This window comes from Chanodichthys erythropterus, chromosome 10 (genome assembly GCF_024489055.1).
Source record: "Chanodichthys erythropterus isolate Z2021 chromosome 10, ASM2448905v1, whole genome shotgun sequence".
NCBI classification, from domain to species: Eukaryota; Metazoa; Chordata; class Actinopteri; order Cypriniformes; family Xenocyprididae; genus Chanodichthys; species Chanodichthys erythropterus.
In genome coordinates, this window is record NC_090230.1 from 35,347,062 (window position 1) to 35,365,403 (window position 18,342).

General features: G+C 35.4%; 2 protein-coding genes across 9 annotated transcripts in view; one reads left to right on the forward strand and one right to left on the reverse strand.

Annotated features, from left to right (window-relative positions):
* The window catches only part of atg10 (ATG10 autophagy related 10 homolog (S. cerevisiae)), a 28,806-nt gene extending 10,681 nt beyond the window's left edge, over nucleotides 1-18,125 (reverse strand). For 2 of the 4 annotated variants that reach the window (XM_067397538.1, XM_067397539.1), the window contains exons 1-6: nucleotides 17,527-18,125; nucleotides 14,195-14,289; nucleotides 10,475-10,597; nucleotides 9,072-9,194; nucleotides 1,202-1,334; nucleotides 702-799 (exon numbers count right to left, since the gene is read on the reverse strand). In XM_067397538.1, the coding sequence (XP_067253639.1) occupies nucleotides 702-799; nucleotides 1,202-1,334; nucleotides 9,072-9,194; nucleotides 10,475-10,597; nucleotides 14,195-14,197 (480 nt within the window). In that variant the 5' untranslated portion in view covers nucleotides 14,198-14,289; nucleotides 17,527-18,125. Of the gene's footprint in view, nucleotides 1-701; nucleotides 800-1,201; nucleotides 1,335-9,071; nucleotides 9,195-10,474; nucleotides 10,598-10,871; nucleotides 11,040-14,194; nucleotides 14,290-17,526 lie in introns of those variants that run through there. The other 2 variants (XM_067397540.1, XM_067397541.1) reach the window with 2 other exon arrangements.
* Nucleotides 16,968-18,342, forward strand: part of ssbp2b (single stranded DNA binding protein 2b) — a 95,478-nt gene continuing 94,103 nt past the window's right edge. For 2 of the 5 annotated variants that reach the window (XR_010896175.1, XM_067397533.1), the window contains exon 1: nucleotides 16,971-17,069. Coding sequence is in view for 2 of the 5 variants with exons in the window: in XM_067397533.1 (XP_067253634.1) it covers nucleotides 17,014-17,069 (56 nt within the window). In the remaining 3 variants the exon portion in view is untranslated. Of the gene's footprint in view, nucleotides 17,070-17,095; nucleotides 17,459-18,342 lie in introns of those variants that run through there. The other 3 variants (XM_067397534.1, XM_067397537.1, XM_067397536.1) reach the window with 2 other exon arrangements.

Consider the following 18,342-nt stretch of genomic DNA (forward strand, 5'->3'; position numbering starts at 1 on the left):
ATTCAGAAACAAAACTCCAGTGTGTGTTGCTCGGAGATGCACAACAGGCTTTACAGGTAATATTTTTGTTGGAAAAAAATGAGTCAATAAAACAAACAATATTGTGTCTAAAATATAACAGGATATTAACTTATTTACTGAACTGTTGTATAAAATCAATATCACATTTGCACTTGTGCTACTCGGGACAAATACTGCACTTGTGTGATATTAGTGACCAGTGTCATGAGAAATCGAGTCCTCCCCCCAAGAATCGGGTCTCCTTTAGGACCCAGGTGGTAATGCCTGATCAAAAGTTGATGATGTTTATTACATTAAGTGCACAAACAACATGCTTGAAATATAAAATTTCTGCCAGCTAACTAAAAAAAACAGTAACAATGAGAAATGCTTGATTTCACAACATATAGCTTCAGTTATATACTAGTATATGACAAACCATGTAATTTAAAATACATTAATGGTGATTATAACATATTTTAAATGACAGAAATCATAACATGATTTTGCAGGAATTATAATCAGGCATTAAAAATACTACCAATTAAAAGTCTGTTGAACCAATGGGATCACTCGGGGTCCAAAAGGAGACCCGATTCCTGGGGGGGGGACTTGATTTCTCACCACACTGGCGAATTGATTTTGAGAAAGCAACTGCCAAAACAACAAATTCAGCACACTCATGATGCCACACGCGTTACCTGTTGGGTCAGCGTGTCCCAGGGTCCCTGCTGTAGTCTCTGTCTATAGTTTGGATGAACATTGCTCCACACCTCCTCAAGAGAGAAGGGATTCCCATCTGTAATGAGAAGAAGGTTTTCTAATCTGATTACAGTCCGTAGAAGTGATCACTTTAAAATGGTTGATGCTTGCATGTCCGTATTTGCTAACTTGCTCAATAACAGCTCCAAAAATGTTAACATGGCAGCCATTAATGTATTTACAGCACAAAGTCAAACTTTGTTGAGCACAGGCATAAGTCACCGTTCTGCTTGCTTTCTCAAAACTCAAAACACTCCTGTCGAGATGGGATCTCAGTGTAAATGTTGAGTCTGTTTTTGCAGCACACATAAAACCAGACTTTGAGAAAGCAGAACACAGAGGGTTCTGAAATACACACACTGATAAGGGAAGCAGACAGCATATAAACAAGACTTTGCAGTTTAATGATAGAAATGCAGTGAGAGAGAAAGTTGTGTACCTAATGTAGAGGCTCTGAAATAGAGGACGGGGATCTGATAGCTGCAAGAATACAGAACGTGGTATTCATAGCGCAGCACAGCATGAATTTCACATGCTGCCTGAACTCCAGCCGTTTCATCCTCAACGTTTGCCTAGAAAACAAGACAGAAAAATGGATAGAAAGTGAGAGATTCATGCCATTCCATGAAACAGATGCAGCCATAAATGCAACAACAACAAAAAAAAGGATGCAGATTGCTATAAATGAATATCAATACTATGTTCAAGGATTAGTTCACTCAAAAATGAATATTCTGTCATCATTTACTCATTTTCTGTCATTCCAAACTTGTATCAATTATTTCCGTCCATGGAACACAAAAGAAGTTTATCAGAATGTTCACAATTCTCATTGTCATACATAGAAGTTTTGGGTCGGTAAGAAATTATTATTTTAATTCGACACATTTTTATATTATATTCATATTTATTATTTTAAATATTTACAAGATATTGCACCCTTATATAGCTTCAGTGTAGCTAGTATTAATGAATTTGTCCTTGTATAATATTTTAACAAAAAAATATGTATTTTTTAACATTAACAGTAATAATAATATAAATATATTATATAATGTATATTATATGTTACATATTACATAACATTTATTATTGTTATTAAATTATATTATTATGAAAATAAAGAAGATCAAATTCAGTTATTTTTTATTTTTGCTGGTTATTTTAGCTCAGCAAGGATGCATTAAATTGATCAAAAGTGATGCTAAATACATTTATAATGTTAGAAAAGATTTCTATTTCAAATAAATGCTGTTTTTCTGAACTTTCTATTCAAAGAATCCTGAAAAAAAAGTACTAAATGTAAAAAATACTAAGCAGCATAACTTTTTTCAACATTGATAATAATATGAAATGCTTCTTAAGCAAACATATTAAAGTCGCCAGAACATTCTTCTAAACTCTCCTTCTGCACTCTAAAAGAAAGAAATAAAGTCATACAGGTTTGGGTGAATAGATGAATGAATACATTTTCATTATTAGGTAAACTATTCTTATGCAACAGATACGACATCTTGCCACATAAAGGCTAATTCTGATTAAACCGCTTCAACCTGCAAGAAGTCATGAATGGAGCCATATCACATATCTGATCAATGATGCATGTGCAGACTCGTCATAAACCCTGAGCCGTGATACCAAACCTCAACTTACATCCACACCACCCAGTGACTTCATTCTTCTTTCCATAACTTGACTGATGAAAATGAGACCTCCTGAACAGTCCAAGTGGGCAACAAAATGTGTTTACCCTTTTGCCTTCCTCTTGCATCCTTCATTCATACGATATTGTTGACATGTTGAGGGAGTTTATACACTCCACCCTTTGTGTTGTGGAAAGTGACTAATGGCATCATGCACAGGACCCTCGAGTGGGTCCATATGCACAAATGTTGTGCAGACTGTTTACCAAGGTTACCTCCCTTTCACTGGGTGATGCGCACTGGATTTTCTTGCTCCTTCTCGACCTGCAACCCCTGGTGATTAATTGGCTGTCAGAATGTGGAATAAAGGTTTAGTGCGCTGCAACTTGCACAAACACAGATAAACAGGAAGGGGTGCCGTCATACTAGGGAGGAGTTCTCAACCATCCCCACTGTGCTGGGGAGCAACTACAACTAACTTACTGTAACTAGACTTTTGTACAGATTACATCACACTGTAGGTTCTCCAGTAGCAAGCAACTTTCACCAACAAGTAGCAATGTAGTACAACACAAGGCTACATTGCTGTCACAGTCAGATTTGTTTAAGTAAATTGGTTAATTTGTACAGCTGTACAAAAAGACAATGTAAATAAACAAATTCAAAAACAAACTGTTCACTGATTTGAGTCTCTGTGCAGTATTTTGCATGAAGACCTTTGTGTTTTATGCTATTTTATTGATAAATACTTCTTTGATTAAATGTTACATACTATAATCAGACTATAAACTGTTATTACTTAATTGTTATATTATTTTATTATTATTAAAAAATATATTGCATTCTTTTACTGTAACTTCAGTGTAGTAACCTACCATGAATTTGACCTTAAATAATATTTTGTATATATATATATATATATATATATATATATATATATATATATATATATATATATATATATATATATATATATATATATATATATATATATATATATATATATATACATAAATATTATTTAAGGTCAAATTCATGGTAGGTTACTACACTAAATATCATTATTAATATATATATATATATATTTATGTTACATACTTAAAAGTTACTGCATATATTTGTTTGAAAGGTTTATTCTTATATATATATATATATATTAATAATGATATTTAGTTGATATGATATGTAGTTAGGTACTATTAATAATAAATTTGACATTGAATATTTTAATATTTATTTTTATTATTATTTAATAATGATATTTAGCATATTTATAAATATATAACAATATATTATTAGTATTATTATTATTATTGATGATGATCATGATATTTTTATTGTATATACACATTTTTTCATTTAATATACATGAAATTATATATATATATATATAAATATATATAAAAATAAAACAATAGCTGGATTGCAATAGAAATAATTTATAATAAAAAAATCTTTGAGCACTCCTAAATGGCACCTGTGACGTGATTTCAGTCACACGGAGGCGGCTTTGAGATGCTACGACATCACTATGGCCTTTGCGGTCCACACTGATACATGCAGGTTTAATTAGCGAAAGTGTCTGAGCGACAAGTTGGATCACCAGAGGCGGTGGCTGTATCCCTGGCAAGTTCAATGCAGGCTCAAGGATTCTTCACGCATCCATGCCTTCATTGATAACATCTCCTGCCTCCCATACAAGCGCAGTCTTGAGAGACAATACTACTGTTTCACATCCGACGTCTGTCAGGAATGAAAGAGTTTGGATAGAGGAAAGGCAGGTCAAATAAACAATGACGTCATGCTTTTTCCAAACAGTACCAGCATTGAAAGGTAAAATATTTTCACCTAGAGGGTGTAAAATAATGTGTGAGATGATGAGTTAAACGAGAGCTCAAACAAGCTAGCAGAAAACGCATTAAATTTCAGGTTCGCCGTGGCAGGAACTTATTTGGCAAAACGAATATTCACAGCTCTCATTCAACCTTTGCATAACTGACTCTTTGAATGCATTTGGAATTCAAATAAAGGACAAAAGTTCAGTTGCTGTGTGTACGCCTGCAGAACACGCTTAAAATTTTCAAAAGGTCAAGTTTAAAAAGGGGCGTTTATTAACTTTGAAACGTGTTTCTAGCAACAACAACTGGCATCCGCCGGCGTTTGTTGTCATTCAAATGCTGCCGTGTTTACGTTCAAGCAGGTGTATAGACGTAACGGTGCAATCGCTAAACGACGACACCTGTTCAACTCCACAAACACACAAGGAAAGAAAAGGGCTGCGTGGCACACTGCAGCAGACGCTTTAAATAGCATCATCTAAAGAGGATCTAACAGAGCCATGAGCTCAGGTATACACTTTATACGCACTCCGTTTTTCACTGTCAAAAGGAAGATCAATACTGGACGTGCAATAGCAGAGTCGAAGACGTTCCCCTCGCTTACCTGAATACCCGAGTTTGACTGGGTAATTTCAGAGGATGATGAAGGATGGGCTCTTTCATTAACCTAAATAAGCCCTAATTACGGGTTTAATTATCCTAGTAATTCCGTTTACATTCTTCGCACTTAAAGGATTAAAATACCTTTTGCTTCTGGGTGCATCTCTTGAGGAACAAATAAAGATTTCTTCCTTAAATGTGGTTATATAGCAGCTACGAGAAGCTCTAGTGGTTGGACGGGACCCAAAAATTGCTCTGTTCTGAAAGGGAAAAACAATGCTAATTGCAAATAATTAGTCAATAATATCACAAATAAAAGGGAGGAGAAACATGTTCTTTATCTTCTGTTGAGATATATATATATATATATATATATATATATATATATATATATATAGATATATAGATATATATATATATATATATATATATACACACACACACACACACACCGTTTGTTGACAGGTATATTTAGTGCTGTCAAACGATTTTAATAATATACATAATATATAACATAATATATATGTGTGTGTACTGTGTATTTTTACATATTGTTGTTAAATATATACTTGTATATATATTATATATCCACTGTCTACAAAATATACTTAAGGACGGTTATTCTTGTTTACTGGCCTCTTCATGTACAGGTGCTCATAGACAAAGAGTAACATTGAACATAGTTCCAGAGAAATCAGGTGTGTAGCACTGAAAGGGTTAACCCTGATAGATTTTTGTTGAGTGAGGCATTTATTCACTCCCTAAAAGAATTCCACCACTCAAAACAGGATGCCACAAAAAAGAAAAAAGCTCCTGGCTTCCCTAATCTTCCACAGATCTTTTTGGATTTTTTTTTTTTTCCTTTCCTGAACAATGGAAAAAAAGAGTCTTTCTTGTAGCCTGCAAGCTACTGCTTGCTGCCGAACAGTCTTTACCAAGGTCAAGTTTTCTAAATGTTCTTTTATGCAGGGCATGTCAGGTGACGTGCGCTGTGGCACGACTGCACATGAGACTTCAGAATGTTGGGGAGTGAACAAAGGAGATGCTGATGTTGAGTTGGTATCACTACAGACAATGCTGGTCTTTTTGTCTTCGGTGTATCAGAAATTAATCAGTGATGTATCAATCTCACAAAAATATGTTCAGCTCACATTTCACCTCAAAAGCAAAAGAATGAAAAAATAAGAAATTAGCATACCCTCTTAAAAATAAAGGTTCCAAAAGGGTGTTTTCACAGTGATGCCACAGAAGCACCATTTTCAATTTCCCAAAGAACAGTTCTAAAAAGAAAGATTTTTCTAAGTTTAAAGAACATTTTTAACCTTTTTCTAATTATTTAACCTATTAATAACCTTTTGTAGAAATGGAAAGGTTCCGTGGATGTTAAAGGTTCCACTGATGCCAATAAAGAACCTTTATTTTTAGAGAGTAAAGAATTACATTAAAAAAAGCATATTTTTAGGACTATCAAGATTTTTTGCTTGAGATTTAAGCTCATTTTCCCTTCAAAATTCTTATTACTAATATATATATATATATATATATATAAAAAAAACAATTTAACTTTACAAATTACAACAAATACTACCAATGATATATAAATACTTTACAATTTAAATAATAAAAAAAATATTTTTGCATTACAACAACGATAAGAATCTGAATATTTGCATTAGAGTAATGTGCTTAAGTCATGAAAAAAACTATATATATTTAATAATTATTATATATACTCGATTTTGATTATATAATATGATATTATATATTAGTCAAAATATGCTAAGCGGTAACAATGGAACAAAAAGTAATTTTTCATTATATCTTACAACAGAATCTGCATTTTCAAGGGTTTAAATAAAATATTTTTTTTATAAGAGACAATAACAACAACTTTGTGCATCAAAACCACTCCTTTCTTTCCTGATTAAAAAAAAATAAAAAAAATAAAGAAACTTTTTTTAAATTTCAACGAATCTGTGGCAGCTGCATGTAACATTTTTGACAAGCCAAACATGTCAGTCACTGAGTAACTTGTAATTTTTCTAAGCCACGAATTAAACTTCATTCCATAAAATAAGTATAATGAACTAAGCAAATATAATATAATTACTCAACAATCAAACCTCTTACGCACATTATCGTGTCCGTCAAAAACTTAGGCTGGCTGCCGTTTAGAATATTAGAACTAAAAACATCGACATAACACACTCATAGACATCAATCACTTCACTGAATACTTGCCAGCTAAGAAATAAATAATTATTACCTTACGATTCATTACAAGTTTTCAAATCCACATCATTTAAATATCACAACATCGATGTCTTTCAAAAAAATAAAGTGCACAGTACACACGGGACTATTTATGAGAGGCAGAGGTTTGAGTCACGCATTGCACAATTTAGCAAACATAAAAATGCAATTGAATGTGCTAGTTTTATTTTTCAGTATCTTAAAATGACTAATTTGTGGGAGAGATCATAAAAAAGGGAGGGATTAATTCATTTTAATCCACACTCCATACCAGTGTTGGCGGTAATACACCGTTTTGTTGTTTGTCAACCACCAATAAACCTCAAAAGAAGAAGAGTCACGCATTTCCTGGAAAACCCACACTAACGGATGTTTTGACTACGTCATCGCTTTCTGAGAAAAGAGAGTAAATGGCGACCTGAGTGGCTTCAACATGATGTCTGTCAGAGACGATGATAACATACATAATACATAATGCACACAAGTACAAATTTGTCCTTCACTCAATGAAATTAAATCGGGATGATCAGAGAACTGAGCGAAATACTTTACACTGCATGCTAAAGAGAATAAACGACAATCCAATTCAAAAACTTTGCCAGATTAGTGAACATCGTTCAACATGTTGATTTTTAAGTTTTAAATATGGATATTTTTCTTACAAAGATGCACTGATTTACTTCAAAAGGCCTTTAACCCCCTGGAGCCGTATGGATTACTTTTATAATAGTTGGATGCATTTTTTTTGGCTTCAAATGTGAATATTTTTTAAATATATCTCCGATTGATTGTGTTCATCTGAAAAAAGATATTCATATAGACCTAGGATGGCTTGAGGGGGAGTGAATCATGGGATAATTTTTATTTTTGGGTGAACTATCGCTTTAAGCCAATTATCAAAGTTTGATAAAATGTTTAATTTTCTAATAAAAGATGATAAATTACAAGATTTATTACATTTAATTACCATTAATTTTAATTAGCAGATTTTGACTAATATATATTAAACATAATATAAACTTTGTGAATAATCACAGTGATTTTAAGGAGTTTTAAATTACTGATTTTTTTTAATGCTAATACAGGGCAAGTAATGTACATATATTAAGATATAGTAGTGAATATCATTAATAATTAATGCAATTGACCAGCCCTAACCACAGAATATCGGAAGGATTGCATTATAATCAGTTACTTCATAAAAACAAAAACTGCTTTCTCTAATGGCAATGAAATATGGAAAAATCTCCTTCATGAAAGGAGACGGTGTCGAGTCTTCCCTAGTGTGTGTGAGCTGAATGTAAATATGCAAGAAGTCGAGTCATTTGCAATCAGCCGGAAGGGCTTACTAATGAAATGGGCTGAGAGTGGAGGTAAAGAAAAATCAACCACCAGGCACAACCCCCATTTTGGAGGAGATCATTTAGACCAGCATAACAATCAAAATATTTTGCTGATACTAACTTCAAAGCTTGTTTAAAAAAAAAAATAAAAATCAAGCATACTCCTTAAAGTTTAAAGATGTCACAATCATTTTCCCCCCAAATGGAAATGCATAAAGTGTGCAGACTAAGCTAAAAGATTGTGTGTGTGTGTGAAACACACGGATGGACAAAAGGGCATAAACATCTTAACAGTCACATAAAAGCGTATGCCAACATTAGCAAGTTTTTCCAAAACTAAACCCGGCACGGTTATAAAGCAAGGATTTAGTTAAAGTGTTTCCTTCAGGTAATTGATTCAGTATGAGGGGAAACACTTAGGTCAGTTTTCGTTTTTGGTGGCCCATTTTGTTAGCGTTTATAAACGGACTGCCTCATTCCATCCAAGAACCACCCCCAGTCACAGAGACAGTACGCTTATATGACCAAAATGGGTAAAACGAAATGACTTACTCATCAAAGGTCAGTACTTAATCTTAGGGGTTGTTCAGATCACTAATCCTGAGCGATAGTAGTAGTGATACTTGTCTTACCTGAATGTCATCGGTCAGAAGGTCCATGTTTTCAGCCTGCATGAAACACCCATGCTGTTTGTGCAACAGGCTTGATTTTACAGGGGTGAGAACAGTCTTCTTCATGAATCCTTCATCAGTGCCCTGGAACAAAGTCAAGTCACAACCAACACAAGATTACCATAAAACACTGGTATGTAGAAGAAATAAAATGAATCTCAGGAAACATGTCAAGAACATATCTGGGACATATTTCAGCCAAAAATGAAATTAATAAAAACCATTTTAGATTTTAATTTTTTTTTTTTTTTATGACAAATACACATTTTTTGGAATATTCATGCTTTTGTAAAATAAACATTTTTTAACATTGCAGGAACATTTTAAAAAAATGAATGCAAAAATGTGATTTAAAAGAGTAAACATTTAAAATGGCAGAAATTGTAGTTATGTGACCTTAAATATACACTTTCCCTTAAAATCTCAAGTCTAAATTCTTTGACATCAATAGACTAAAATCTTAGACATCTATAAACAAAATGTCTATGAACATGCATTTTCACATCATTGTAGCATTTGTAGCACTAGCCTTTAAATGAAGATTAATAAAGTATTTTTTAAAGGGGCCATATTATAACCTTTTACAAAGTCTTGATTTTGTTTTTGGAGTCTAGTAGAATAGGTTTCCATGCTTGAATGTTCAAAAACACATTATTTTTCACATGTCACATTGTTGCAGCACCTCTTTTCCCAGTCTGTCTGTAACGCTCTGGGCAGCATTTCCCAAAAGCATCGTAAGCTTAAGTTGATCGTAGCTTTTGGGAAACACTGCCCTGTTTAGTTCCTGTCTCTATGAAGCCCCTCCTTCCAAAAAGCAGTGTGTTCTGATTGGTCGGCTGAACCAGCATGTTGTGATTGGTCAACTGCTTCCAGCGTGTTTCAGAAATGGCACGCCCTTTACCATATTTTTTTTTTTTACTGGAGTTTAAACAAAAAGTTTTTTGTGCATTCCTTAATAGGCGGGAATAATAAAAATTGGAAAAATTAAGTGACTAAATGTTTCTGTTCCTCTATTGTAAGTTGCTTTGGATAAAAACACCTGATAAATGCATATGTGTAATGAAATGTAAATGTACTGTAAAAAAATTGTATTACAGTCATTTTTAATAGACGTTGCAGTGAGAACTTAAAAAAGCGTTGAGAAATAATGAGAATTTTGAGAGAGAAAGTGCTGAATTATCATCAAAAGTCATGTCAAAATGCCAAAAATCTAAAAATAGGCTTAATTTTCTTCATCTTCAAAAAAAACAACACTTTCTTTCTTGACATGTTTTGTGAGATTCACAAGTTCTTTCTTTCATTTTAAACCTCTATGGACAACAAGTAGGCCCAGGCTTTGTGGATTTATCAAACATTCACTTCACCTTGATCTGCTCCCAGCTCCAGCCATCCTGGATGGTCTCAGAGTGTTGGAGAAAGAGCTGACAGCAAAGCCGGAAGGTCCTTTCATCCAAGTAACATGATGCAGAGATTTTCTCACCTGCCATCTGAGGGTAAGAAGAGTCACATTTAAATGTATAAGAACCAAAGATGACTTATCACTGTTGACATGAACGTTGTAAAGTCAACATGAAGCACCATTCACAACACATTTTACTTCTGGGTATGATAGGATATGAGATAAGATTGACACATCCATCAGGAATTGACTGGATCGTGAAGGAACGATCAATGGGACATCATGCACAGTTATGATAATCATGGACAGCTGAACCAGGAATCTGTGATCAAGTCAGTAAATTGAGACAATTCTATGCTTACTTTAAGTTCTCTCAACAAAATCCACAAGCAGATTTAGAATTGCTGAAACACAAATTCCATCACAACTGTAGGTTGTTGGATCACAACAGTGGCTCTGGCTTCAATTACTCTGAGGAAACGGTTGATTCCCTAAGTGGCCCTTTCCTGCTCGTGCCTCTTTCACCCCCTCTGCGTGAACAAGCAGAAATGAGAAACATCAAACAAACCCATTTATTCACATCTTCAATGATCAGCCGGTTTAGTGAGCATCTACAACTCCAAACTAAATGGACACAACATGGCTTGATTAATTACAGCGTGTGAAGCAATAAACAAAATGTGCACAAACTTGGGTGGACTAGCAGTGTCTCTATGTCTAGCTAAAGCCCAATTCTGACATGTGGGGAAAGAACAATTCTTTAACTAATGAATAATATGTACTACTGAATCTCTATTAAATCTCAATTAGTTGAAAATGTAGTCAAAAATGAAAATTATCCCATGATTTACTCACTCTCAAGCCAACTTAGGTGTATATGACTATCTTCTTTCAGACGAACACAATCGCAGTTATATTAAAAAATATCATGGCTCTTCCAAACTTTATAATGGTAGTGAATGGTGCTTGAATGATTTGAATTTTGAATCCAAAAAAAAAGTGCATCCATCCAACATAAAAGTACTCCACACGGCTCCAAGGGGTTAATAAAGGCCTTCTGAAGTGAAGCAATGGGTTTTTGTAAGAAAAATATCCATATTTAAAATTTTATAAACTATAACTGGAGTCCGGCAACAGCTGTATTCAAGTCTAGTTACGGCGGAAGAGTGACCTATGACTGACTGTTACTATAAATAAACAGAATAAATAAGAAGTAACTCAGTATAATATATAAAGTAACTGATAAAAATTCTGTAGAAAAGCATAAAAGGTATTGGAAGTTTTCTGTTAATTTTTTGTAAATTTCCTTTAACCATAAAATACAACAAAATGCAATGCGTAATTCAAAATAGAGGTAAAAACTGGAAAATCAATACGGAAAATTGCTTCATATTAACCGTAAACTGGGCCCTATTTTTATTTACCATTCTTAATAATACTGGAATCACTTTCAGTCTTTTTTCCAGCTGATGAACAATAAAAACATTGACAGCCATCCATTAAGACAATCAGAATCCATCCTGCCGCAGGCAACAAAACAACAGAGTGTTATTGTTCATTGGTGTAGATGCTACTATTGTTATTGTTATAGTTATCTTTATAGTTATCATTCTTGGTGTGAATGGGCCTTTAGGGTATTTAGTCAATTTTACTGTCTTGTGACTGAAGAGGTAAAGAATCATTTTCATTGTTGTTAGTATGTCATTGGCCAACATGGCAAATATAGCATGTACAGGAATGTATTTATAATACGCACTAGCATACTTAAAGACTGCTTTTCATCAAATTTAGTACACAAAAGTAAGATTTCAGATACAGCATTGTTTTCACACAGGTTTTCACAAACACGCCCCCACTGGTCAGCCAAAAAGATAGTCCCATCCCAAACTCATGCATTGGTCAATGTCAATGTTGTGCTGTGTTCATGTCATGTCATAATTACCATAACATTCTACTTGTAGCTGTTCACATCCTCAGGCTGGGAATTATGCATTTCTTTAGCAATACTATCAACGCCTAAGGGTGTTTACAAGACAAAGATGTACTAAAAATGGAAAAGTTTTTGTACAGGCGGCAAAATGTCAAAATGATCCCCTCACACAGATCCGCGAAAATGATTAAAAACGCTGTATCAGGGGCCGTTCACATATCACATCTTTTGCGTGCTCATATTCGTTATTTCAAATGAAATCAATTTATCCTTTGCTGAAACTTCCTCATCGTTGTGGAGAGTGCAATTCATGGTTGCATAGCAACGACAGACGCCAAGGGAGAAAGAAGGAGAAAGCGGCCAGGTTTTCCACACATTTTTAGACGCTATATGTTTAGGCAGGAACACACCAAGCCGACGCTGACGAACTAGCACCGACGAAAGCAGACTTCGGGGTTGGCTCACGTCGGCAGCATCTGGGTCCAAAGTTGCCCTGACACACCAAACCAATGCTCGACAGATGAAATGCCTTTCTGAACCAGCAGGTGGCAGCAGCTGAACAGCCAATCAGAATAATCAGATGGCCCAACGGACCGACGACCTCCGACGCCGATTCAACATGTCGAATCGGCCGAAAAAAAAGTCGACGAGGACCAACTTCAGCTGATGGTGCGGAACACACTGAGAAAACTTAGCCGACAAACAAAAACTGCCCAACGGCCGACCGTCGGCTTGGTGTGTTCCTGCCTTTTGTATGGCCCCTTATGCTGCCAGGCCAGTAGATGGCAATGTCACTCTGTAAAGAAACACTTCACACCTATAGACTGACCATGTAAGAACGTGCTGGACGTCACCGTTTTCACAAATTCTCATTTTTGTAGTTTACACGAAAACGATAACAGTATCATTTTCAAAAACATGCACTTTGAAACATGTTTTCAAAAATTTGCATTTTCAGGACCCTAAAACGTTGTCGTGTAATTGAATGACCAAATCACATAAAAAAAGAAATTTGCATTTTCAGTTGAAAACTGTGTCATAAATGGGCCCTAAATGAATCTGCAGTGATCAGGTGGTACAGGGGTCACGTGGTGCAAGTAGAACCTCTAGGAAACAAGTTGGAATCTGGTATTGTTTGTTTGACAACAATTACTGTATTACTTAAAGCCACTATTTCGACTATTTAGTAAATTACCATGAATGTAAATTACTTATTATAATGCATGTTCAATATGCAGTTCTCTTTTTTTTTTTAAGTTTGGATGGGGCGTATTTTAAAATCGAAAAATTACACAAATCACATTTAAACTCTTGACTTCAAAATATCAATATGTCTTTGTATTTTCACGACAACTCAACTATGACGACAGCCTCTTGAAACTTTATAGCCTGAATCAGATCATGTTTTCAGGGAACTACACCCTTTACGGATGATACTTAAGTTACATAAAGCGTTATATGGCGTCTTAATGGAACCGAGCTCGAATAATACAGCACAGATAAAGATAAAGATAAAGAAGGACGCAAAACAGTCTGAGCATCAGCGCTCGTGGCATTTCAACCGTGCAGCTCTCGAGAGCTCCTATTTATAAAGTCAGCAGCAACGTTGCTGTGGTAACTGCAATGCACTTTCTTTGACTTTGTTATAATTTCTAAAACGCCAACTGTCTGACATGTTACATTGTTGCTGTATGACTCGGAACTGTCATAAAGAACATCCACAGCAGCGCAAACTGCTCTATCGCTCTGTCTTACCATGATCTCACTCGGCTACTTCCGGGATCCTGAGCGCGGAGGGGGTGAAACGGAACAGCCAATGTTATTCAGCACAGGCGGTTTCAAGCCGCCCACTTTGGAAAAAAAGCACAGCGCAGACATTAGAGGACAGACAGCAGTTAAAACATTCGCCAAAATAATATACACAAGTGAAGAGAGAAAAGATCAGCGTTCACAACGAGGGATTTTCTACCAAACTAAAGACTTGACGCATTTATTACTAGCTATTGCATTTTTATTGCTCATTTCTGGTCAAAATAGACTATTTGATGATGCATCCACATTTCGATCTATAGTGTATTTTAAAATACTTTTTAGTAGTAAGAAGGAAGGGAATGAAACAAGGACCCTTAAAGGTCTTATAAACCAAATATAAACAAGTTATAATAGTAGCCAATAGTACATTGTTTAGCACATCTAGAACTCAAGAGAGGGCTAACTATTTATAATAATATCTCATAACAAAATATGTAGAAATATATATATAGGATTTTATACATGAAAAAAAAAAAGTTGTATAGTAAGCAATGATCTAACCAACTAGACAAGATTAAAAGTATAAAATCAGCTATTTTACTTCCATAATTTTGGGTATTCCAGAGTGAAAACTGTTTTTTTAAATAAATAAAAAATGTATGAAAAAAAATAGGGATTTGATTGGGTGGCGAAAAGTGCGTGTTACCAGGAACGAATGTTGTTTGCTAAAACAATATGGCTGACCTGCATACTAGCATTCAACTTTTACTAGGCTATTTCTGCTGAACGCCACCACAAAGTTGTAAATATGAATGGGAAGCTTGGGATTTTCTTTAAAGTTTTAGTTCGCCCAAAAATGAAAATTCTGTCTTTAATTACTCACCCTCATGTTGTTCTACACCCGTAAGACCTTCGTTCATCTTCGGAACACAAATTAAGATTGTTTGTGTTGGTGAAATCCGATGGCTCAGTGAGGCCTGCATCGCCAGCGATGCCATTGAAAATCTCAAGATCCATAAAGGTTCATGTGAGTTCAGTGGTTCTACCTTAATATTATAAGGTGATGAGAATACATTTTGTGCACCAAAAAAGCAAAATATCGACTTTACAACAATATAGTGATGGGCCGATTTCAAAACACTGCTTCGGAGCTTTATGAATTGAATCAGTGATTTGGATCTCCTATCAAACGCCTAAACCGCTGAAATCACGTGACTTTGGCACTCCGAATCACTGATTCGATTCAATCAAAATATCTTAATTTGTGTTACGAAGATTAACGAAGGTCTTAACGGGTGTAGAATGACATGAGGGTAAGTAATAATGACATTATTTTCATTTTTGGGTGAACTAACCCTTTAAGCCCGGATGTTTACGAGTTGGGGGCGTGTCAGTGAGAAACATGGTGGAATATTTATTTAGCAGAGATATTGTTTACAATAAAATAAGCTAATCCCCTGCACAAAATATAATGGCATTGTAATATAACAACATAATATGTAATGATAAAGTTTACAGTGGCTTAATTAAAAACATTAAAAAGCAAAGCACACCTCATGCACATTCTTTGTTCTTCATTTTCTGTAAGTATAGAGTTAAAGAACTTGTGTAGTTATTTAATGTACACCGCCGTCTTGCTCCGACGAAAGTGACTTGAACGCACCTAACGTTGTAAACACGACTTTCCACCTCGTAAATATGAACTTCCCAGGAGGATTTGAACACGTGGACAAGGAAAGCCATTTCAGAAAAGTGTCCGATTATAAAAAACATTCTTTGGAAAATCATGCAATCAACAAATCATTCACAATAACATGAGGAATGTGCATTAGGTAAGTAAACAGGTAAGTAAATATGTAAGTAAATAGTCCATTTTGATTTGGTGTTGGCTCATGTCTGTGTTTACATGCGCAAGAATATTCTAATGATCCGATTATGTAAGCTTTGTGTAAACACAACCAGATAAGAAAATGAAGCCAATATTCCAGTTTCTAAACATCAAAATATAATTTTTGATTGAACATGTTGGGTCATATAAATCCTTTATTTGAAATATCCACCATACATTTATAATTGTTAAGTATATTTCACAATAAAGGCTTAACCAGAATTTGAATAATATGGTGGTTCAGGCCCTACTTTAGTTTTACATTGTTTAAAAGCCATTTGTCTGCAAATATCTTAGAAATGCAAGTATTTTCCAAAACAGAATACAATTACTAAACACATTAGGGATGTTTAGATTGTCACAAACATTATCACAGAAATAAAGCAGATTTCTCCTTTTCTAGGTTGTATTTTGCTGTCTAAACTGCTATAGTGCTATTCATAAACTTTTTAAAAGATAAACAAACGCATTAGTTATCACTGTAGTTTATGAAAAGAGATTTGCGCGACCCAAATAATCTTATTTCAATCCATAGTACATACAGAAGCTGAAGAATCCGCTCCACATTTGCCATATCACTTTAAATTTGGCCAGTGACAGTAGAGGGTGTGATTGCTTGTGAGGGGAACAGCCAGTTGTTTAAAATCCCTCTCAGTACGGTTTCAAATTCCCCTCAGTGCCGGGTAAGACGAAGCGCGTGTATGTGTGTGTGTTCCACAGACAAGAGTGCTGGAGATAAGAAAGGGGTTGTGTTTCTGTCGGGGCGGGGCCGAGTAACTGTCACTCACGCTAGTTACCCAACAAAATGGGCGTTCCTTTTCGGCGCTCTGTCCAATGAGAGGAATCGCTCCTGTAGTCACCATGGTGACGGGGTTGTGTCCGGGGAGGCTGTGATGGGTTGACAGGTGCGTGACAATCGGAGCTCTCTGCAAGCATGTACGCCAAAGGCAAGAGTAACAACGTACCGTCCGACAGCCAAGCGAGGGAAAAGTAAGTTTTATTTATGAGGGGGGGAATCTCTTTAATGAAGACAGCGCGCGGACAGACTTTTAACAAGCAGCGGATACGTTCTGTTCCTCGGATGCTGTGTTGTCGCTGACAGTGCCTGTAGTTCATGCAAGAAAGTTGTTGTCAGTTATCAGTCACGCGCTGGTAGAATTACTTGCGTCTAATTAACGCGTCATGTAAACTGCTAGCACGCGCAGGAGTTAAGAGATGCGAAGACTAAACTTTCCATGTGGACGATCGATAAAAAGAGTCAATTTATTTCTGAATGAGTCAAAAAAATACATTTATTTATGCACGCAAAGTTGCCACGGGTAACGCTATATATAGCTAATTTCAAGGATTTCATCATCTCAATTTAGTATTGGAATAAGGTGAGTACAGAAGTTTTTTTTTTTCGTTTTAAAAGAAAAGTGTATGGAATATAGGCTACAGTACGTACCCGTTACAACTTTAAATACCCATTTCAGTCAGTCGGGTGAGCTGCATTTCAGTGGAAAAAAAAAGTTTATTGGTAGCGGACCGTTGTGTTTCTCTGTTCCGTGCGCTCGCGGGTTCTGGTCTGAAAAGTTACTGCGCACGCGAGTGCAGTATAGCGCGCGAAAGAATATGATTGACAGTTCAGAATGAAAAGTTCCAGTAGGCAGCGCGTGCGAGTTTGACTGACCTGCCGGTGTCATGGAACTTTTCGCGCCGGACACGTCAATCATACTCTCTCTCTCGCGCGCTATGTATACTCTAATATACTCGCGTTCTGTTGAAGCCCGTCGCGCGCAGCCAGTGAGTGACTTCTTGTTTGTGGCAGTTATTTTTCGCAGTTATATAAGATTTTTGGCTGCGCGTGAATCGCTGAAGATGATGATGGCACGACGAGGGGTCCGTTGATCCGAGAACAACATTTGTCTGTATTATATATTAACCTATATACAATTTTTAGTGTGTTTGATAATGTGTGAAACGGAAGAACGTAACGAACCACTAAATAGGGAACGATGGAGTTTGTTGATCTTTAAATGATGCCCAGTACACTTATAACGGTCTTCTGAGGGGATTTTTTTTTTTCATGTAGCAGCTTCCAAAAGACATTTATCATGAGTATATTGCATATTTAGTCTGTATATTTTAGAAATATGTCTTATTGAATTGTGTTTGGCCTGATAATGTGGAGACTTTAGAGTATACTTGTTCCTAGAAGGATGTTTTGTACACCTACCACCATTCCGAAAGGAAATATTTGTTATGAGCCTCCGAAAAGACC